This window comes from Sarcophilus harrisii, chromosome 2 (assembly GCF_902635505.1).
Source record: "Sarcophilus harrisii chromosome 2, mSarHar1.11, whole genome shotgun sequence".
NCBI classification, from domain to species: domain Eukaryota; kingdom Metazoa; phylum Chordata; class Mammalia; order Dasyuromorphia; family Dasyuridae; genus Sarcophilus; species Sarcophilus harrisii.
In genome coordinates this window covers 553,361,230-553,384,385 of record NC_045427.1, presented here as the reverse complement: position 1 = coordinate 553,384,385, position 23,156 = coordinate 553,361,230, and the positions used below count along the sequence as shown (strand labels likewise).

Genomic DNA, 23,156 nt, shown 5'->3' with positions numbered 1-23,156 from the left:
GCAGAGGGAGACCTTGGCTTTTTTGAACTAAGGTCTTTAACAGATAACAGTCTTTATCAATTTGGCTGAATTAAGTCAGTGATTAAGTCTAGGTAAAAATGAGGCAAAGAGTGGCCTCTTTTATCTAGTCCAAATAAATAAAATCAGTCTGAGAGGGGAAGACCCTTAGAGTTTTGGGCCAAAACCAAAACCAATTACTATTTACATTTACTCTGAGCCAACCATGGCCCAAATAATGATCAGGTTGAGCTTGGCCTGGGACCTATTGTAGGTCAGTCAATGAAAGATACAGGGATTTGTGCAGAGGGCCGGAACTCTGAAAGGGGGACTTGAATCTAGGTCAGCATGGTGCTGATCATTAAGCACCTCCTCAGTGTGGGATAATGGTTCTCTATGGTGAGGTAGTGGTTGCTCACGCTCAGCGGGCTGCAGTGATGTAGTTGTACTGAGGTATTTAGGGGAGTCTCAGACCCAGAAGGTGCTCTCAGCCACAGCTCTCAGCCACTGCCACGGAGAAAACTTCAGGCTCCAGGCTTCAGCTGCCAGACTCCATCTCCCGACCAGCCCCGTACCCCTCCTGCCTCCTTCACTCCTCCACTAAGACCAAGGACTTGGGCTGATATTGAGTCCTCCAGAGAGTTAGCCCAGACATTACAAATTTGGGTTAAAAAAATAAATCTAGGGAGGGAGGAGAGGGAAGAAATATAGAAAGAAGGAAGGAAGGAAGGTCCCCAGTGGAGCAGTTACTCCTCCTCACAGGTTAATTTTAAATTATAAAATTTAATTTTATAATTTATATACTCAGTCATCTTGCCTCCTTAATACTCTAGCTAATGAAGTGATGTTCCTAGCTAAAACAAACATTTAGAGATTTTGTTCTGAATGAGAAATTTACAATATTTCACCAGTTAGGAAGCTTATTCTATGGGTATCGGGTGACCACATAAAATCACATAGTAAAATTCCAAATAAAATCAAAGTGAAGGCTGAATCTTCCTGAAAAAAATGAGGTTCTCCACTCTGGAATTAAAAGTATACATGCAGCTTTCCTTTTTTTTCCCTCTGAGTTTCACCTTCACCATAAATATTGTTTTCCTCTTTATATCTTTCTAAACTTTGCATTTCATTAGATGGTGACTTAATCCAAAGTTTTACGGCCAGTTATACAGTCTGGTTTAGGACCAATCTATCTCTTTTTTTCTGATGCCCTATCTTCTGGAGGATATCTTTTATATAAACTCTCATTAGTAATATGCTACAGATTCATTATGCTAATGATGTCTGTCATTTGCTCTCTGGTTTAATCACATTGTTGATAGTTGGAGAATGTGATTTTTCACAATTTTCAGATACATGGCATCATAGAAAGAATATTGTTGTTAAAAGAACATTGTATGTCAGGGAACAGCTTGAGATCATTGAAAGTCCTTTACAACTTCCAATATAGCATCCAAGATGCTTTTCCTTATATTTAGTTCTGGGCCTAGATCATTCTCTATCTAAGACATATATATGATAAATTAATTCAGTGAGGTGACCATTCAATTCTTGTCAGATTTTGTATATTAAGCATTCTTTATTCATTTTCCCTGCAATGTAGATTATTAGGTTGACTTCTTTTGAATTAATATAAATACATCAAGCAGATTCATGTATGTGTGTGCAACAATTTTTATTAAAAAAAAAAAACCAAGTGAGTGTGTTGGAAAATGATGGCTCAAGGACCAAATCCAGCCTGCCTCCTTATTTTTCCACAGTCTGCAAGCTAAGGTTAGTTTTTACATTTTAAAATACATTAAAAATTCATTTATATGGCTTTAAATAAAACTTATTTTATATGGCCTACCTTCTAAGCCATCTGGATGGAAACAACATGGCTTCGGGAAAAAGAAAGCAGGACTTGGGTTTAGATCCCAGTTTTTCTACTTCCTAAATGATGTTGAGCAAAATCTCAGTTTCCCCCTCTGTCAAATAGGAATTCAGCATTTTAACCAAACAAATATTAAAACTTTGTAGTGTTTAAAGCATCATGAGTGCTGATACAAAGAGCAACCTTATATAGTCCCAGCCCTTGGGAAGCTTACAATCTTACATTGGCACTGCTTGCCTAGGGGGCTATTTTAAGTATAGGACTCTATAAATTGTAAAAGAACAGAACAGAACGGTACTTTCTTAGATAATGATGGAAATTGGAAGAAGTAGTTTCCCATCACCTAAGAGAGTTTCCTTTTCCCTTTCAACTGATTCCCCTGACTTATTAAAATAACAAACTGGGTAAAAAATGTTTCTGTTATTTGTAGAAGCTTAGAATTCAGTTGTGAAGCCTGTGGTTTTTGTGCTATTACTGCCAATTTTGAGTGGAACCAGGGAGTCTTTTATAGGTAATATAAACTATGCAGAAGGCATCATGGCATATATTTGACTATCCTTATTTTCTATGTGTACCAAAAAAACAAAGTCAACGGAACAACTGTAGAAGAAAATATAGATAGTATTGAGGGCATTTATGGTCTCATTTTTTATGTGTATTCTCAATCCCTGGCATAGCACTACCCAGCACACAGTAGTAATAAATATAATATAAAAATAGTAATAAATGCTTGCTGATATTTGTCTCCCATAAGGTCAGTTATCATGGATAGGCACTTTATTCCTTATTAGAGGAATTGTAATATATATGTAAAAAGGCCACTGATTTCAAGCTTCTCCTATTGTCCTTTACAACAAACTCATTCAGAGGTTATCTTGGTTTTCTGTGAATACCATGGTGATGGGAAGCTCACTACCTCATAATGCAGTTCTTTTTTCCATTGTTATCTCTAGCTCAGTGGGAAACTGGTATAACTGAGGACTATAATAGGTTGGTGATCTCCATCTCTCAATATTCATAACAAGGAGAATTTCCAATGGGTGATATATGGAGGCTGTGGTCAAAGTTAATGACTACTGTTTTGTAGCTCAGGAGCAGGAGTCTGATTATCATATGACAGCTGCAATGAGAGCTTACTTCAAGTCTAGAAATGCAGGTGAAGTACCTGAAATCCCCCCACACCCTGAAAATAAGTCACTGGACTCAAGTACACCAAAATATTTATATCAAAAATTGCTATGGTTGCAAAACAGATACCCATTTACAGTATTGGGGAATGGCTAAACAAATTGTGGCAGATAAATGTAATAAAATATCATTGTTAAAAATGTAATAAAATATTAAGAAATGACATGAATAATACAGAGAAACATAGGCTTCTATGAACTAAGGTGAAATGAAGTAAGCAGAGACAAGAAAACAATAAGCACACTAATTATAACAATATGAAAGTAAAGATCACAATCACTGGAAAATTTTTTTTTAACAGAATTACAAAGATCAAACATGGCCTCAAAAGTGCTAAGAGAACACAGCTTCACCTATCTACCCCTCCATTCTTTTGCAAAGGTGAGAGCTTCACAAATGTGGATCATCACACATTTTCAGACTTTTGGAAAGTATTGTTCAGTATTTTCTCTCCTTTTTCTTTTAAAAAATTATTTGACATGGAGGGATACTGGGTGAAATTTAGAAAACAAAAGCTATTAATGAAACTTTATTTTTAAAAAAGTCAGTGGTTCTAGAAGATATTTAGTTACAATAGAGTTGAATTGGAGCCTTGGTCCTGGGAAAACAGCCCCTGTGACATCAGTCCCAAAAGTAAGGCCAGGATGAGTACATCAAAGAGATATACAGGAATCACTGTAGCCCAGCAAAGGATATGAGTCCAAGGAGGAGGGCTTACCAGCAGTTTTCAGAAGTTTCCTTTAGTCTGGGGACTACATACAAAGTCCTAACTCAGGCATGACAAACTCTTCACAATCATACTCCTCCTACCTGTTCTTTCAGCCTTTATATTGCTCCCCTTTATGCATTTCCAACTGAATTGGCCCATTGGCTGTCCTTAGTACTGGACATTTCACCTCTCCCTTCTGCCCTTGTGTAGGTGGTCCCTCCCCCCCAACTCATGTCTGCAATGATCTCCCCTCAACTCTACCCCCAGTATCCCTTGTTTCTTTGAAGGATTTCCTCAGGTGTCATTTTCATAAAGTTTTTCCTAATGCCCTCATTAATGCTCTCACAAAATTTTATATTTTCTGTGAGTATAATTTATTTATGTATTATTTCTCTATGTGCATGTTGTACACCCCAAGAAAAACATAAGCTGCTTGAGGACAGAAGCAATTTTATATGGGCCTTTGCATTCCCAGCTCACACCAAAAGGAGGCCCTTACTAAATATTTTAGAATTGGATGGCTACATTAGGAGAACTTGCTCTTCAGAGTACCAACACAGTATAAGGGGATTCCTTCACTAGGAGGGAAGTTGAGTGCATGACCTCTAATGCAATTTTTCAATTCTGATATTCTAATGGTTTTGTGTGAACACCATCATTGTGAAAACCTGAGCTTATTAATGGGAAAGTTCCTGGAAAAATACACACATACAAGTCCACAAGCAAACAAATATTTTTGACATCCTAAATAAAGATCTTTAATCACTAATAGCATCAGTTTAGGAAAAGAATGGGGAATTTAGAATTTCCAACTAAGTTAGGAAGTTAACTGCTTCTGGGCTTGGTGCTAGTGCTTTTAAAAGGTTGTCATTTCCACTATTCCTGATCTCTTGTGGAGGTGGGAATAAAAACACAAAACAGAGTTCTGCAAGCAATGGTGATTTAAATACATTGATTTTTCAAAACTAAATCATGGCTCTTCCATTCATATATAGATAAGGGAGGAGGAAAGAAATCACTTGAATCACTATAAATTAATATTCAGAAATTTAATTAATTCACTATGACTGATACTTTTTATGGGTTGGACATGAGCCCCAGCAGTATTATAAGAGAGTACAATGGATTAACAGGTTTGGTCAAAACGATTTGTGGGATACCATATGTTTAACAAACGCACCGAGGTCTTGTTATAACACTGTTCACTAATGTGCAGCATTGCTTGCACATTAGACTGAAACTCAAAAGAACCTTGGATTAATTGGAAGTTTTAAAAGGTTGTAATTCTCTTCTTCTCTCTGTCTCTGTCCCTGTCCCTTTCTCTCTTTGTCTCTCTCGCTCTGTCCATCTTATAGCTATCAAATCTAACAGATGCTTGAACTGAATTCAACTCATTTGACCCACATTGATCTAGAGTCAGAGCTTCTAAGTTCTCTATCAAGATCTTAGTATCTTTGTGACCTTGGACAAGTTACTCAGTTTCCTCAACTATAAAATCAGGGATTGGACAAGATAATCTCTGGTCTTTTCCAGCCCTAAATCCTATGATTCTACTTTGGACCCCAGTCAAGGTATTTTCTTATCCCGTGTATAGGGAGGGCTCTGGCAGTAATGAGGACACTAGTTCTGGTACCAAAAGATCTTGGCTTTGCTACTTAACATTTATGTGACCTTGCACACTCAAGTTATTTACCCTCCCTAGGTCTCACTTTCCTTGTTTGCAAACATAAATCATAGATTTGGAGCTAAAGTGACTTTACTGGTTATATCATGTGCTAATCTCCAGGGGACACTTATAGGAAGACAAACAAATAAAAAAGTTTCAACTGATAAAGAAACTGATCAGGGAGAGATGGAGAGACTTGTCCCAAACCAAGTAAGCTATGTCCTAGACAACATCCAAACCTATACCTTCTAATTCCAATTCTAGTACTCCTCTTGTATCAGGAGTGGGACTAGATCATCTTCTTAGAGGCCTGGGGACCCCTGAGCATCTCAGATACACTGTAGGCGGAAGGAAGTACCATCCTCAAAGTTAAAACTATTTTCACAATAATATTAAAATGGCAAGTAACAATAGAGAGAACCCATATAAGCAAAAGATCTTTGAAAGGTCTTCAATAATTATTTTAAATAATAGCTTTTTATTTTCAAATATATGCAAAGATAGTTTTCAACATTTACTCTTACAAGAAGCCAGTAATCCAATATATGTTAATATGTGCAATTTTTTAATACATATTTCTAAAATTATCATGTTACACAAGAAAAATCAGATCAAAAAGAAAAAAATAGAAAGAAAACATACAAGCAAACAAAAAAAGTGAACGTACTCTGTTGTGATCCACATTCAGTTCTCCCTTCATCACAAGACCATTGGAACTGGCCTGAATCACCTCATTGTTGGAAAGCCACCTCCATCAGAGTTGATCATCATATAATCTTGCTGTTGGTACAATGATCTTCTGCTCCTGCTCATTTCACTCAGCATCAGTTCGTGTAAGTCTCTTCGGGCTTCTCTGAAATCATTCTGCTGCTCATTTCTTATAGAACAATAATATTCCATAATATTAATATACCATTACTTATTCAGCCATTCTCCAACTGATGGGCATTCACTCAGTTTCCAGTTCCTTGCTACTACAAAGAGGGCTGCCACAAACAGTTTTGCACATGTGGGTCCTTTTCCCTTTTTAATGATCTCTTTGAGTCTCAATAATTTTTAAGGATAATAATATAAAGGAGTTATGTTTACATATGGGTAAATGCATATGCATATGTTCCTGAGCATGTTTGGGTATATATGTGTGAATGCCTATGTATGTATGTATAATATACATATACAAATGCTTATTTGTATATTGTGTGGGTTTGTGGGTGGGTATACACACACATATATGTATATATAATATCTGTGCTTAATTTTAGTCTACTTTGGTGAGGTAGGTTTTTTTTAAAAACAATTTTACTTAAAAAAACATTTAAAAAATGAGAACCATAGACCTAAGTGACTTTTAAATCCTGTAAAAAATCCTATAATTCTTCACTTTTTTTGTAGCATGCATTCTAAGGCCAGTGTTAGGATTTATGATAGCATAAAATATTAGGACTTTTTTTTTAAAAAATGAAAGTTCTAGTAGTTCAAAACATGATGAAGATTTTCACCTTTTTACCTTTCTGAGAAGAAATGCGGACCTGGGAAAACCGGGTTCTCAACGTGAAGGTGCTATAATGAATATTGTTTGAAATGAAGCGAGCACCAAAGTTGACAATTTTTGTGAATGTCTGATGATTGAATGCTGTTTCCTTTAGAGTGATTTTCAGTGGGTTCATTTTTTTAACCTATTTGTATATTTTGAATATGCTTAGAGTTCAGCTGGCACAGTAATGTTAAGGCAATTTAATTTCCTTGCAGATGTGGCTCTGGGAGGACAGTACTGCCTCTGGTGCTTGAAGCCACCCAACATCTGCCAGGGCCAGAGCACATATGGCATACTAACTCCAGTCGCAGATGCAGCTAATGCAGGAACAGTGGTGTCTGTGGTACGGAGATCCCCCCTCCTTCAGAAATACACAACTGTGCAGACAGTAGCATCTGTGTTACTCAAAACTTGCCCAGTATCTGCTGGAACAGTTATGTCTATCTATGGCTATTGCATCTGCTGGGCCTATTTGTCAGCGAGCCGGAGTTTGCCATAGCTGGGATAGGACTTAGAAGGGATGAGTTGGGCTGAAGGGATTGCTGGAGAAAGGGATATTAGGTCCCATAGACAGATCCCAGACTTACAAGCTAGAAAGGACCTCAGAAGCCACCTCATTCAGGCCCTTCGTTTTACAGATCGTAAACAGGTGTGGAGAAGCTGGAGTGGGTTACTCAAAGTCACATGGGAAGCTAGCATTTCCTCGTTGGGAATATGGGAAGGAAGGGGAGACAAAGATAGATTTCTCTTCTTTTTCCTCTTCATCTGCTTTCTGGATTTTTCCTCTTCCTCTTTCTTCACTAGGTACTGATAAAAAGTTTTATCAAATTTTGAAAGGGGAACTCCAAAATGCAGTTATGCCCCTGGCTAAAACAGAAAACCAGGGAGTTAAACAGTCTTGCTCTGGGTCTTGGTGCAGGCTGCTGGTACCCTTGACCAAGAGAAGTAATTTCTACATTTGTTTCCTCACTTGTCAAACACATTATCCTTCTCATCAACAATTTGCTTGTGGATGTAGGCTGGATAAAGACCAAGATCCAAATGCTTCATATAAAAGAAATGTTATGCTAGTCGTGGGCTGGATATTTATTGCCTGGAAAGCACCTGGCAAGGTATATAATAATATGCTGGATTTATAATAAGAGGCTCTGAATTCAGAGTTCCAGCTCCTCTTTATACTATCCTAGCAAGTCGCCTGATCTTTAAGGTTCTCAATTTTCTTATCTATAAAATGGGATGAGTGGTAGATGATCTCTAGAGGCCTTTTCAGTTCTAATTCTATGATTATATGATCCTTCCTTACTGATTTCTGTGCAAAAATCCAAATAAAAGCATACAATTAAAAATGTAGTAATTTAAATCAGATAAATTTTCTGTTGGAAAAAATGATGTAAAATTGAAAGGTAATCAATTACAATGTAGTGAAGTGTAAAATTACTCTATAAGAAACATTCACAATTCAAAAAGAACTCTCCCAATTTATAGCAGCTAGGAGTGTGTACTCAGTCTGCAGGATCACAGAGGATATTCTAATTAAAGTGGGCTCAGAGCCAACCTTAAAAAGAACAATGGGCCAATTCTAATGGAATCATTATTATTTCTTGCCTTTTGTGGCTTTTCCAGTGAGGGACACTTGAATAAATTTTGTTTAACTCACATTTCCAGTCATCAGTTTTAGAGAATCAAACTTAAAAAACAAAGATGTAGGGAATTCTTTTTGTCTTTTTGGTGTCTTTTTCTATCCTTCTTAGTGTGTTTCTGTATTCTGTCTTTTGTTTTTTTGTTTTTTTTTTTGTTTTTAGTGAAAGGCACTTTTAGTACAGGCTTGCTGACTATGCATAAACATGGCACTTAAGTGCTGAAAAGGTTATTTCAATCCTCTCTTGGGGGCGAGTTTCTTGGGTATTCAACTACCTCTCTGAAAAATCTTAATATTAAATAAAATGATATAGAGGTTCTCATGGCATTTAGAGATTCATACTACTAATTTGAGTTGCACAGTATACTTTCTAGGATCTCCCCACATAGATATATTGCTATTTTAAAGGAATGCATTTCTTGTCTGAATCATCAGAAATCCTGGTGAAGAGGGTTAACAACTTAAAAAGTTTTCATTAACATATCTATGGGAGTAAGGAGCCCAGGGACAAAACCCCTACTTTTTTGCCAAAAGTGATTCCCAACTGCGCTTTTGTATTGATATGACTACTACCCATCCCCCATACCTTAAGCTATTTTGAAAGCTACTATGGGGGAAAAAAAAAAAACTTGCTCAAAGGAGTTCCTTCATTTGAAGAACTAGTCCAATCCAGGAAAGTTATAAGAAAATTAATGAAATAAGAAACTGTCTTTTATAATTATTATTTTTCTTCATTATAACTTATAGGGTATTTTTGAAGATGATCTGGCATTCATTTCCATAAGAATCTGAATGAAAGATCTTGGAATAGTTGGAATTTTTATTCTCTCAAGTCGTTTATAAAGTTTTCCTGGAGCTATAAAGAAAGTGAATTAGTGGAACTCCATAATGTGGCTGCAAGGTGATTGCAAACCTATAGAATGCATACAAATACATATATGCATATATATGTGTTTATGTCTATTCTGTCAATACTTTAAGAAATTGAGATTTGGTAATGAGTTAAGTGTATAGAAGTTGTAATCCACATGCACAGAAGTAAACCACTCCCAGAGCCATCAATGAACAAAGAACCTATGGGATTTGCCAACAGAAGGGGAGCAATGGGGTAATGGAGAGGAAAGTTAAGGATGACTGAGTCTTGGGTCACTGAGAAGGGCAGTCAAGCTATCAACAGAACTAGGAAAATTAGTAGATAGATCAAGTCTTTAAGGGAAGTTGATGGGTTCAGTTCTGACCATACTGAATGACAGTGGGACATATTTCCTCTTGATGATACTAATACAACCATACTTTTAGTCACCTGGATTTTAAAGTTTCTACCTTAGTTTTCTTCCCCCCAAAATAATTAGTTGCCAAGTGCTGGGATCTTAGATTTAGTGCTGGAAGGGATCTTAGAAGCTCAGAGACTTAAAATGACTTCCCTAGTCACATAGATAGTAACTGGTATTCAGAATTTGAATCTAGGGCACTCTTGCCACTGAATCATTTCAGGCCATGTAGAATTGTCGTCGAGCCCTTTCAGTCTATGTTGGAAATATGTCCTGTATCCATCCCCAAATCCTTTCTCATATAGACACCATCTTAAATATAGGCCTTAAATATCAAACTATATTCAACTTGCCATCAATTTCTTACTTCTCCAGGTTTCTTTACACAGCTGCCAAAATAATCTTCCTAATAAGCAGATCTGAGAATTCTACTCTCCCATTCAAAAGTCTATTTGACTATAGGCTCCATTTGTGGAGGGAATGTGTCTTATCTAAACTTGTCTGTTCCTCAGTAACTAGCCGAAGTGTTCTCTGTGCAAGGTAAGTGCTTCATAAATGTTTGTTAAACTCAATCCTGGTGGACATTTCCATTAGGCAGTTGGAAATATGGGATGGGCTTAGGAAAGAAACCAAAACTCAGTGTTTGTTTTTGCATGTTAACCTGCATAAAAATGATAGTTCAAACCTTAAGAGTAGGAGAGTGTGCAAAGAAAGGGGGATGAAAGCAAAGCTAGGAGACACTAACATTTAAGGAGCAAGCAGGAGGAAGTTCAATATGAAATATTAGGCAAGATAATAATTGAAGCAGTTAAGAATCACAGAAATCAAGGGAGAAGAAAACAATTACAAGGAACTCATGCAGAATGTCAAAGGCTAAAGAAAAGCAAAGGAAGTTAAATGCTGAGAAAATGCCATTGGATTTGGCAATTAAGAGGTCAGTAGTGATTGGAGAGAGCAATTTTAAAAGAGTGGTCGGGAAAAAGCCAGGTTTCAGAGCACTGAATAGGGAAGAAGAGAATGAGCAAAAAGAAGTAGCAAGTCTATCTATCTATCACACACACACACACACACACACACACACACACACACACACAAAGACACACATATTCTGTGTGTGTGTGATACCCACACAGCTTATGCTTCAGATACAATCAACAGGGGAGATACAACAATATAATTCAACTTAGACTGAAGCACTTATTCCCTATAGATAGGACTGTTTTCAATATAGCAAACATTAGTGTATGCAGAATGTGCCACAAGGTTCCAGGATGATAGGTGTAGATAGCACCTTGTAAGAATCCTAACAGGTCCCTGTCGTTTTGAGCTTTCATTCTAATAAAAAATGCCACATACACTGTAATATAATTGCATATCACACACATACACACATATATATAATATAATGTAATATATAATTATATGCATGTATATTATATTATATATATGTAAAATACATGAGTAATCCAAACAAAGGGTTGAATGAGTCCAAAGGATCTTCCAAATGAGTCCAAAGGAGGGAGCATTTGAGTTGGTCTTTAAAGGAATGTGAGGGACAGGATTGCGCAGTAAATAATGGACTTCTAAGCTTGAAAGAACAGGGTTCAGGCAAGCCTAGCCTTTGACATGTACTGCCAGTTGACCCCAGGAAAATTACCTTACATTTTTCTTTATGCTAGACCAGTGGTGCCAAACTCAAAGGATTAATGTAACCACTAAGCTGTATAAGGATCCCTATGGGCAGCATACTGATTATATATAGCATTATACTTTATTATATTTTTATTTATGTTACAAATTTCCCAATTACATTTTAATCTGATTTAGTGGCATTCTGGAGTGTTGCTGGAGTGTGATTTTTATATCTCCAATCTAGAATCTCCAAATCTGTTTAAGTTACAGAGAAGATGCTGATCTTGGTAAAAGCACTTCCCTATATTGATAAAAACACAGGTCCACTTCCTCTTTCTTTAAAAGTATGAGTAGTAATTGAAGGGTTATGGTAGAAGGGAGGGGAAGGGAAAGGGAAGAGGGCATTCCAGGGTTAGGGAAATGTCTATTGATACCTTCTGCCTGCTATCTGAATAGTATCACTACTTAAAAATTATCCCAATTGATAATATTAGTTGTATGGTTTAGAAATTCACACATAGCAATTTACCTTGAGGAGATGAGTAAACTGGGACTATCTTTCTGTTTAGAAAGTGGGGCTCTTTACTAGCTGCTTTGAAGAGATTTCTAGAAAATTAAAAGCAAAAACAAGCAGAATGTTTGTAAAAACAGAGTTCCTCAGAAATAGAAACTACACAAAGACAACGTATCTATTTCTTTTTGCGAAAAAATTAACTTTTCCTTGTGATTAGATGTCTACTGAAATGGTGTATCACATCAAAAACTCCACATTTGGAAAACTGTATGCATGTGTATTTGTAACCAGAGGAAGCCATATGTCTGGAATTCTGCAGAACTCTGGGAAGGCCAACACCTGAACTAAAGAGGTATAATTATGTATCATCGCCTTTTATATTAAAAAAAGAGAAAATATAATAAAAATACAACTAAAAGGCATTAATGCAATTAAATAAACACGCGTTAAACTGAACAGAACATCTGGGACAAAAGTATAGTTTGCTAGGAAATGGTTTATACAGAATTATATAAAGAAAATGCTGAATATTCACAAGGTCAAATGCCCTATGAGCAACTATGCTTACAATCATGGGGGTCATAGTATCCCTGTCAATTTCCTAGGGGGCAAGGGTACTGAGAAAATTGAGATACCCACAGCAAAATTTCTCTGGAGAGTTATTTAATAAAGATTTTGGGGGCTAGGCAAGGCTTAGGTACTCATAATGACTACATTTACTATTTTGCCAAGTATTTCCACATATCATCTAATTTAATAATCTTTTTATAATGAGGTAAGCAGTTTCAGAAATTATAACTTTGTCTTTCTGATAACACGGTCCCCTTAATGTCACTGACCCACAACTCTCACTGCCTCCAGCTTTTCCTTCCTCCTTTGTTTTTTCTCTCTCCTCACAGCTCCCCTTCTCTGGCCCCAGGCCATTTCCTCCCTGGTTTTAGTCATATACAATTTCAGTTGTACATTTAACTCTCCTAGCTCCACAAGTGTTACTCTTTTAGGTATAAGATTCTCAACTTTTTATTATCTAGGATTCTTTAAATTTAGCCCGAACTAACACCTTAATATCTGATTACTATGGTCTGGAAGGAAGGGGTTATTCCTTACTTTTCCACCCTATCCTTTAAATCCAGTCCTGAGGTGTGTGAAAGGAGGCCTTGATGACCCTTCCCTATGGAGAGAGTTCTGGTCTTCTTTATCTTGGATTTACAATAAAATCACAGATTTAGAGCTGGGAGTAACCATGGAAGGCCATTAAATCTAATCCCTTTTTACAAACGAGTAAACTGAGGCCCAGATGATTTATTTAAATAGATCTGATTACCTTTTGTAAATCTAGGCAAACCCTTTTCACCTTTAAGATTTTTTAAGCGTGTATAAATAAGAAAAAAAGTGACCAAATAGGATCCATTCAGGAACCACGTATTTTCTAATACAGTTTGGTACATTATTCAATCCCAGGAAATACCTTTCTAAGACGTTAAAAAAAATTCAAATCTGAATAACTTTTAAAATTTCTCTCTACCAACATACTTTGTCGTCGTTGCATATTTTTTCTTTTACAGCCCAGGAATAACACCAGTCGTGACATCTTTATTCTCTCCTGCCAGGACCCTGCAACTGGGCAGTCAGAACCCATTCATCTCAGCAGGAGCCTACAGATAACTACCTTGGCCTCCCTTCCCTCAAGCCGATAATCAGTTTTCAACGTTTTGGATTCTTTTCTTTAAGGTGGGGCAAGGGGTTCAGCGTTTCCCTAGATTTCTTGGGTAGTGGTTTAAACCGAGGCTTAAGTAACATTTTCCTAAGAGCCCAGGGCCTCCAAGCAGTCCCTTCAGAGAAAAACAAACAAACAAAAAGGATCCCATTGAAACTGAAGTAAACATCCTGAGGAAATGACAACAATAAATAATTACCTGTGACTTGTTTCACTCAGTGCCCTCAGGGGCATTATCAGCACCCTACCCTCCAAATCGGCTCTCGAGTGGACTTCCCTTCGAGATCCTATCTCTACCCGGCGTGATGAAAGTGATGAATAGAAATTAACCACTTTATCTCCTCCGGAGTTCGGGCAGAGAAAGTAACTGAATTCTCATTCCCAAGATCAGCATCTCTGGGGCCACTGGGATACTTGGCTGCTAGTGGAGCGCTTTGTTCGTTTCAAAGTGCTCACATGTTTGCGATTTTGGAGATGTGTAAAAGCCTCGTCATCCCGGCCCGGAAAGATGGATCGCTTTAGAATGGGAGTCTGAACCCTGGAGGCTGTGAGGCAACTGTAAAGCGAGGGGCTGACCCCGGTGGGAGGAAGGCAGCCAGGGTAGTAAACGGCGCAGGACGGAACAAAGGGAGAGAGAAATGGAGAAAAGCGCGTGTGTGGAAACGGATGTCTGGCTCCCAGGTCAGAAGCCAGGAGGACGCGAGTGGGGGAGGGAGAGTCCGAGTTCCCGCCCGCAGGAGAGTGACACGAGGCTACTCGAGAGTTCGCGTCCCTCCTCTCTCGCCCTCCCCCAGCCAATGGGTCTGCTAGTACTCGACCAACCGCCCCAGGAAAGCGGTCCAGACCCCTAAGAGGTCACGCCTTCCTTCCCGGCCTGCCCCAGCCACGGCCCTGCGGAAGGCTTAGAAAGCTGTTGGGGGCCGGGAGGGATGGAAGGGCAGCCTGCGGGAGGGACCGAGCGAGAAAGGCGGGCACCACGGGGCTCCCTGCCTGTCCTCCCACCCTCGCTCCGGCCGCGGTCCGACAGCCGTTGTTTGGGGGCTGGCAGGTTTTGTGGACTCCCGTCCAGCATCTGGACCAGAGATGGGGACGGCTTTCTTGACTAGAAAGGGTTGGCTCGCTCCTTCTCTTTGCCTTTCCTAAAACCCCGGGGACAAGGACACGCGTCCTCCTTCGCCCCGCCTCCCGCTCACACCGGGGACCCAGGCCCCCCACCTCCGTGGGCAGGGGGGGCGCATCCGCAAGGACTGCACACTCCACTAGACGCCAGAGTGCGTCCGCGCGGGCGGGTCAGCCTGCCCATCCCATCCTCCACCCTCTCCCACCCTCATTCCCGCAGACAGCACAAAGACCGCGCACACGAGCTCTGCCCCGGGAGGACGCGGCTCTAGCAGTAGACTAGGGGTGGGAGGGCAAGGAAGGCAGGAGGGCGGGCAGGCGCACACCCCAGAGAGCCGGAGCTGCGGCTCCCCGCCGGGGAGGAGCCTGGGGCGGCTGAGGACGGCTCCCGGGTCCAGCCTTCTTCCCGAGTATGCAGTCCCAGTCTTAAAGCTACAGCCCTCCTCCTTCCACTTAAACCCGAGCCGGGGGGTGGGGGGAGTGGGGGGGTGGGGCGGCACCGCGCATGCCTCGCTTGCTCCAGGCGACCCGGCGCGCATGCCCCATTCACCCGAATTGCACTAGGGCAGCTTTGCATTTGTCTGTGCAAGCTGGGCGATGGTCTGTTCCGCGGGAGTCCGGAATGAAACCGATCAGTTTCAGAAACTGATCATTATCCCCAGAGCAGGCAGGTGCTCTTTCTGACCTTAGGTGCACGCCCAGGCTTGTCGAAGCGTTATCGAAACGGGTTGAAATGAAATAGTGATCACCGTTGCGGCTTGTATGTGCGTGTGTGATATGTGTGTGCGCGCGTGTTCGTGGGCGCGCGCGAGTTCCGTTGCAAGCTTCTTCTATTGTCATGTGCATTTTTTGTGAAGGTAGGCAGCTTTCCAGGCGGTGTTTCCGATTACCCTTTTCCTTTCATCTCCTAACACTTGGCCAGAATAAGTTACCCCCACTCAAGTTTTCTTTGTCCAGGCTTCAGTGATGAGCGTAACGCCGGGCTGGACAGACAATAGGCCTTCCTCCAAGACGCACCTTTCCTCTTTGAAAGTGATTTACGAGGAGTAGGAAAAAGTAGTTTATGGGAGACGGTCCATTAGACTCGGGCCCCTTTATACAATTACAAAAAAAAAAAAAAAAAAAGTTCAGCACGTTTCCCCCTTTAAAATAAGGAACAGCGAAGGGACATATGGAAACAATGATTTATCCCTGGTTGATAGATACAAACAAGTGTCTCGAGTCTTTATTGTTCTGCATTAGACAACAAAGAGAGGCGTTTGCGGCGGGGGGGAGGGGGGGAGGGGCGAGGGAAAGGAGGGGAGAAGGAAGGGAGGACGAGGGCGGGGGTGGGGGGGGGCGAGGAAGGGAGACTGTTAAGACATCCTCCTCCCGCCCTCTCCGCTTCCCGCCCGTCCAATCGCCTCACACAGCGATAGTGTCAGTAGCATTGTAGTGTCAGCTCCTGCCCGTGACGTTGCGGTTCCCTTATCCCCCTCTAGTGCCGTCTGGCTGCAGTGGCTCAGACTAGAGGAGGGGAGAAGAGGAAAAAACGCTGAGTGAGTGAGTGGAGCCGGGGAGGGGTTCCTTAAAGAAACGCTACCATCGCTTGGCATTGTGGCCAGGCAGGAACTCCGGGGGAAATCTCATCCTCTCCATTATTACCCCCACCCCACCCCTCCAGAAAATTTGGGGTGGGGAACCAGGTGGGGGGATTCTGCAAGCATTTTATAAACCGGATTGCACTGAAAGAATAGATAATAAAGGCAAAAAACGGCAGCTGAGCCATCTCCAAGCAGCCGCCCTCCCTCCTCTCTCCTCCTGGCCATCTGCCTCGGGTTTTTCTTTGTGTCTGATCTTTTACTACTGAACCGAGTGCAGGAGGAGGAGGAGGAGGAGAAGGAGGGTGCAGCACACACAGGGGAACTATGCCCAGTTCGCTCTTTGCAGACCTGGAGAGGAACGGGAGCGGCGGTGGCGGTGGCGGCGGTGGTGGTGGAGGAGGAGGAGGAGGAGGCGGCGGTGGCGGCGGCGGCGGAGGTGGAGAAACCCTGGATGACCAGAGAGCCTTGCAGATCGCGCTGGATCAGCTCTCGCTCTTGGGGCTGGACAATGACGAGACCGGCTCCCTGTACGACAATGAGCCCCGGAAGAAGAGCGTGAACATGACTGAGTGCGTGCCGGTGCCCAGCTCGGAACATGTCGCGGAGATAGTGGGAAGGCAAGGTGGGTATTTGAAGGAAGTTGGGTGGGCGAAAGACAAGAGTGGAAGAAATAAAAAAGGGGGGGGGTGCTGTCCACGCTGGGTGGACTTGTGTGATGTGGGGTTCTGTGTGTGTGTGTGTGTGTGAGATATGCGACACTAAAAGCTGAAGTGAACTAGCGATGCTATTACGGACAGTCCCCCCAGACAAAGAAAGTGCAGATGTGGGTTTTCCTGGAGCCTTGCTGCACCCAAGCCAAGATGCACTTTCACCTACTAAAATCACAGCCCATCTCACCCACCTTTCCCCCCCCTTCTCCCCGGGAAATTTAATTTAATGGGAAATGCATTCAGGGGGAAAATGTGGTCCCTCCTTTTTAAAAGGAGTGGGGGGGGAGGGGAGAATCTGGGAGAGGAGGAGAAGTCAGGATTTCTTGAAACCGAAATGGAGCATAGAAGAGGAACAATGGGCACGGGAATCAAGACCATCCGCATTGGGAGGGAGTGATCTTGCAGCCACTCTCCTTTCCCCCTCCAACTGATTTGCTCTGTAGGAATGTGTTGGACACTTAAGTGTTGATCAGCATTTCTCCTCTTCTTTGCCTCCCCCCCCCCCCCCCCCCCCCCCCCCCCCCCCCCCCCAGCTGACTCGTGTTCGATTTTGTTTTTGAGCCCTCGGCAACTGCCGTCTATTCGGAGGGCTGGGGATCCGATGGGGCTTTTCCTCGAGCTCCGAGCAAACCCGTCCTCCCTGCGAGTGCCCTCGCTCCAGTGGGTTTGCATGAGGGAGGAAACATCAAGTCGCCCCTCGTCCCGCCCCATTTCCAGGGTCTGCAGCCGCGGACCCCTCCACCTCTGCGGTTACACGCGGATAATCGGTGTGTTTCTTTCTCTTTCCCTGCACCCCGGTTCCCAGGTTGTAAAATCAAAGCGCTACGGGCAAAGACCAACACTTACATCAAGACCCCGGTTCGCGGGGAGGAGCCTGTCTTTGTTGTGACTGGCAGGAAGGAGGATGTAGCTATGGCCCGGAGGGAGATCATCTCGGCCGCGGAGCACTTCTCCATGATCCGCGCCTCCCGGAATAAAAACACCGCTCTCAATGGCACCGTGCCGGGGCCGCCCAACCTGCCCGGCCAGACCACCATCCAGGTGCGGGTGCCCTACCGCGTGGTGGGGCTGGTAGTGGGACCCAAGGGGGCCACCATCAAGCGGATCCAGCAGCAGACGCACACCTACATCGTCACGCCCAGCCGGGACAAGGAGCCGGTGTTCGAGGTGACCGGCATGCCTGAGAACGTGGACCGGGCTCGGGAGGAGATCGAAGCGCACATCGCCCTGCGCACCGGGGGCATCATCGAACTCACCGACGAGAACGACTTCCACGCCAATGGCACCGACGTGGGCTTCGACCTGCACCACGGGGGCGGCGGGCCCGGCCCCGGAAGCCTCTGGAGCAAACCGACCCCCAGCATCACGCCCACCCCGGGGCGCAAGCCCTTCTCCAGTTACCGCAACGACAGCTCCAGCTCCCTGGGCAGCGCCTCCACGGACTCGTACTTCGGCGGGGGGACCGGCGGCAGCACCAGCGCCGCGGCCACCCCGCGCCTGACGGACTACAGCCCACCCAGCCCCGCGCTCAGCTTCGCCCACAACGGCAACAACAACAACGGGAACGGATACGTGTACCCCGGCGGCGAGGCCGCCCCCTCCCCGGACTGCTGCGCGGAGCTGCCGGGCTTCGACCCGGCGCCAGCCCCGCCGCCCGGCGCCCAGCTCATCTGGTCCCAGTTCGAGCGGTCCCCGGGCGGCGGCCCCGCGGCGCCGGTGTCCTCCTCCTGCTCCTCTTCGGCGTCCTCGTCCGCCTCGTCCTCCTCCGTGGTCTTCCCCGGCGGCGGCGGCGGCGGCGGCGGCGGCGCGCCCCCCAATGCCAACCTGGGGCTGCTGGTGCACCGGCGGCTGCACCCCGGCGTCGGCTGCCCGCGCCTGTCCCCGCCCCTGCACGGCGTGGGCGGCGAGCACCCCCTGGCCCGCCGCGTGCGCAGCGACCCCGGCGGCGGCGGCCTGGGCTACCCCGCCTACGCCAACGGGCTGGGCGCCCACCTGCCGGGCCTGCCGCCGTCGGACTCGTCGGCCTCGTCGTCCTCGTCCAGCTCCTCGTCCAGCTCGTCGTCGTCGTCCTCGGGCCTGCGGCGCAAGGGCAGCCGCGACTGCTCCATCTGCTTCGAGAGCGAGGTGATCGCGGCCCTGGTCCCCTGCGGGCACAACCTCTTCTGCATGGAGTGTGCCAACCGCATCTGCGAGAAGAGCGAGCCCGAGTGCCCGGTCTGCCACGCCGCCGTTACTCAGGCCATCCGTATATTTTCCTAAAGGCACCCCCCCCCCGCCCCCGCCAGCGCGCCCGCTCCTCTCCCCGCCCTAACACCCTCCGAGATCTAAGATGAGCTTTTAAAGCTGTAGTATCTGCACACTTTTTTTTTTAATTTAAAAAATTTTAAAGGGACTTGCCAGGATATTTGCATCAAGTGTACTGTAGCCTGGGGAAATCTCTATACCATCTGAAATGCATGCTATAAAAATAATAGGAGCAAGGACATTCTATTAGTAATCGTTTTTACACTGTACTTTAAAATAGGAAGCCTCCAAAAGAATATCCCCCAAAGTTTTTTTCTTTAAAGTAGGAAGAAATGAATAATATTATTAATAATAATAATGATAATAATGCCTATATCATGTGTGGACTTTTAGTAAGTGTGTCCCTCTTGCTGGTAAGTCCCCTAGAAATGTTTATTCCAGAAATACAGTGGATACTTTTGGAATGTTCTTGAAAGGGCAAGGAATGCCTGTGAAACCATGATACTGCAGCTTTATTAAACTTAAAGAAACTGTAACATATCTCTTATATATATTAAAAAAAAAACGTTTAAAGGTTTTAAAAGAGAAATTGCATTAATACAGATTGAAGTATTTTATTCTTTTTTGACTTGAAAAATTATATTTCATATTGCAAAGATGTTTACAAGTATTTTAATTTAAGTTCAGTGAACTTTTTTGTAGCTGGGTTAAATCTTTTTATTTTAGTATGGCCTTATGGCAAAGAACACTGTATTATTTTAATATCACACAATTGTGACAGAATTACAAACCATAAAATGTGTAATGCTTTGAACAGTATTCTGTTGGGATGGAGATTTTATAGGTTCAGAAAAATCTTTTAAATCTACTTCACCCAGCATATTTTCTATTCAGTGATATAAGACATATTTTATTCTATATTATTACAAAAAAAAAATGGAAATGTTTAAACATGTCAAAAGGAACCGTTGACGCTTTCTAACATTTGTATAAATAGAATTCAGTGGAAGTTACAAAAATTCTGTTGCACCACTAGTTTTAGTATTTCTATTTTAATACATTTGTTTACCACTTGTTTATGTATATGTAGGTGACGTTACTTGAGCTTAAATGTACTTTACTGAGCAAAGTTTAAAAAACAAAGTATATTTTATTTTATGATAAAGGGCCTTTAACCTCATGGTCAAATACTAATATTATATTTGCTGAGACAAGATTTGAAATTGTATCAAGAGTTTTATTTTTCTGACATTTAAAGTTCTACATAATAAAGGTAAAACTTAAGTAATGGTGCTACTTCATTTTTTAAGTATTTCTATATAAATAAAGTAAAATATTACAGAATATCAGTCTCTTGTGGTGATTTGTGCTTTTTTTTTTTTTTAAACCAGGGAGTGTGATATTCTATAGGGAACTGTCCCACTCCTACTTTTTTAAGTATTTGATGTAGGCTAAACAGCAGGTAAGTTAAAAATACTTTGACTTTTCTTGTATAATTTATGCACTTATTAGAAGTCATGAACTTGAGAGCTAAGAGTTATATTTGGCGCAGTGTAGCTTGGCTTTAGTTAAGGTGTTTTCAGCTCTGCCTTAGGTAAAGGTGTTTTTTGTGAAATGTGCACCGCAGCTGGTCTGATGTGGAGAGTCTTTCTTTGTGATAAGTGGAGATGATCAGCTTTCGGCTGCCTTATTACAGATGGGGAGGGGCTCTTACTTAATCTTGATAAATTATGAATCTTGTTTCCTGATAGGTGTCTGGTTGAGGGGCAGGCTAATTGGCTTTGACAGGGCTGGGTTTGTTAACTGGTTGTTGTTTCTGGGAGTTTTTGTTTGCTTTTTGAACAGTATACACCTGCAGGCTGGGGCTTGGATGGCTTTGGGTTTGGGGCTGAGTGTCTCTGTGCTTGACATCAACAATACCTTGAGAATTGTGTTGTTCTTAGGATTCCCTAGATTGTTCAAATGCTCTTTGAGCACACTTACTTTGAGCCGCTACCCTGGAGAAAAGGAAACCCAGACACAGGCTTTTTCTTCTAATGAGGGGTGGATAAGGTGCAGTGTCTCCGCAGGGAAGTCCATAAATAGAGATGCAAGATATATTCTACCTGTTCTTCCTTCCCTCTTCTTCGGGGTCCTTTAAGCCAGGAATAGCTGGTCCAAATCTCTCTGCGGTCTTTGTGTCTTTGTGTGCTTGTCGCCATTGTTTGACTTGCCTGCTTTTTATGACACTGATGGATAAGGCTCTTATAGATGCTGGTCAATAAGGATGAGAAAATAATGTTAAAAAGCTCATATTGGCAGGTTTTAGCTTTTTGTTCAAATACAGAAAAGCTTTCTGACATCTGATATGTCTTTTTGACATAAGGTACCCTTTAACATGTACTTCCTTTGTGGTTCATGGTATTCCAAGAATAAGTTTACACCCCTTCCTTAGCTGTTTTTAATTGCTTTGGCCATAACCAAAATGCTTTTTTTGTATCATCAGCTTTCTCCACTGCTGTACTTTTTAGTCATTTAAGACAAGGACTCTTGATAACAGACAAACCAAAATTCATAAGTCCTGATTGAATTTCTATAGGCTTTCCTTAGGATATTTTTTAGAAGATAATGAATGGTTCATAGGCTATTTGAGAAGGTGAAGAAAAGGTTTGATGTGGAGACATCTGTCGGACTGTCCAGTGAGTCATGTTTCTTGAGAATGAAGCCCTCTCTTTACTTCCCAGGAGTGTTGGGATGGATGATCTCCGCTTGGTAGAAGGCATCCCGAGCATGGCTTTTGTCCCATCTCCCAAGGGTGTGCAATAGCTAGTAGCAGGGGGCCGTGGAAGGAAGGAAGCAGCTTCTCAGTGTCAGGCTTGGCAGTAACAAGAGATTCTGTCTGCAGCAATTCCCCGACCCATTCTCCACTGCTGGAAGCTGTCTCTGCAGCAAAATACCTTGAAAACAGTCCTTTCTTCATCTGTGGTCTCTGTGTGTGTTTAAGTAAACAAAGAAAATACGTTTTCACAGTTGGGGGGGGGGAGTAAGTGAAGGAGGATTTGAATGAAAACTCCTGCTCTCTGACTCTTGCAGGATGTCTCACTTAAATACTTAGAGATCTACTGTATGCTAACTGTACCTGTCTTACTGCATGCTTCTATTCTTGCAACAGCTCTTGGACCATCTAACTTGTGTTTGGGAATATTGAAAGGGAAGGAACTAATAGGTAATGTCCTAAATGTAGAAAACAGATCTACAAAGGAAGCATTTCCTTTTTTAAGAAAACATTATAAATGTAGATTTACTGTACAATTGATTTGTGTAGCTCCAGGTTAATCCTAGTTCCAAATTGAAAAGTAGGTCAGTTCCCCTCCCCCCCCACCCCCAACTCTCCTTTCTGTCCCTTTTACCCCTTGAGAGACAGCTGGGTTGTACAGTGGGCGATAGTGCTGGACTTAGGACCTGATTTGGAATATTTTGAGCACTTCTTTGTTATGTGACAAGTCATTTAACCATGACTACTTTTCTATAAAATGGGAAGGGATGGTAATAAGTCTGTACCTCCCAAGGTTGGTGGTGAGGATCAGATGAGATGATATTTTCAATGCTTTGCAAACCTTAAAGGGTTATAAAAAAGACTAATTTATTATTAGTGGTTCCTCCATGAATCTTCTCTCCACCTTATCTGGACTGACAATTGCAGATCTACACCTTCAGAGGTCATGTAGTTTAATCCTCTTATTTTATAGGTGAGGGAACTGAGACCTCAGGAAAGGAAAAT

General features: G+C 42.6%; 1 protein-coding gene and 1 long non-coding RNA gene across 3 annotated transcripts; one reads left to right on the top strand and one right to left on the bottom strand.

Moving 5' to 3' along the window:
• Positions 1 to 6,274: 6,274 nt before the first annotated feature.
• Positions 6,275 to 15,294, bottom strand: LOC116421876. The gene is made up of 3 exons (XR_004232459.1): positions 13,940 to 15,294; positions 12,039 to 12,115; positions 6,275 to 6,310 (listed from the first exon to the last, which is right to left on the bottom strand). It is a non-coding gene; the product is annotated as an uncharacterized LOC116421876 (long non-coding RNA).
• A 30-nt stretch (positions 15,295 to 15,324) lies between these two features.
• Positions 15,325 to 20,740, top strand: MEX3B (mex-3 RNA binding family member B). 2 transcript variants are annotated; one of them, XM_031955655.1, is made up of 3 exons: positions 15,325 to 15,716; positions 16,789 to 17,064; positions 17,958 to 20,740. In XM_031955655.1, exons 1-3 carry the CDS (start codon positions 15,698 to 15,700, stop codon positions 19,409 to 19,411), a joined length of 1,749 nt encoding a protein of 582 aa, XP_031811515.1. In that variant the 5' UTR covers positions 15,325 to 15,697; the 3' UTR covers positions 19,412 to 20,740. The 2 variants fall into 2 exon arrangements, with proteins under 2 accessions (XP_031811515.1, XP_031811514.1); XM_031955654.1 differs by lacking the exon at positions 15,325 to 15,716 and having other exon boundaries at positions 16,177 to 17,064.
• Positions 20,741 to 23,156: the final 2,416 nt, after the last annotated feature.

Coding starts and splice junctions, on each gene's coding strand:
- MEX3B (XM_031955654.1), top strand. CDS start 16,767: ATGCCCAGTTCGCTCTTTGCAGACCTGGAGAGGAACGGGAGCGGCGGT. Junction 17,065..17,957: donor GGAGATAGTGGGAAGGCAAG/GTGGGTATTTGA, acceptor CCCGGTTCCCAG/GTTGTAAAATCAAAGCGCTA.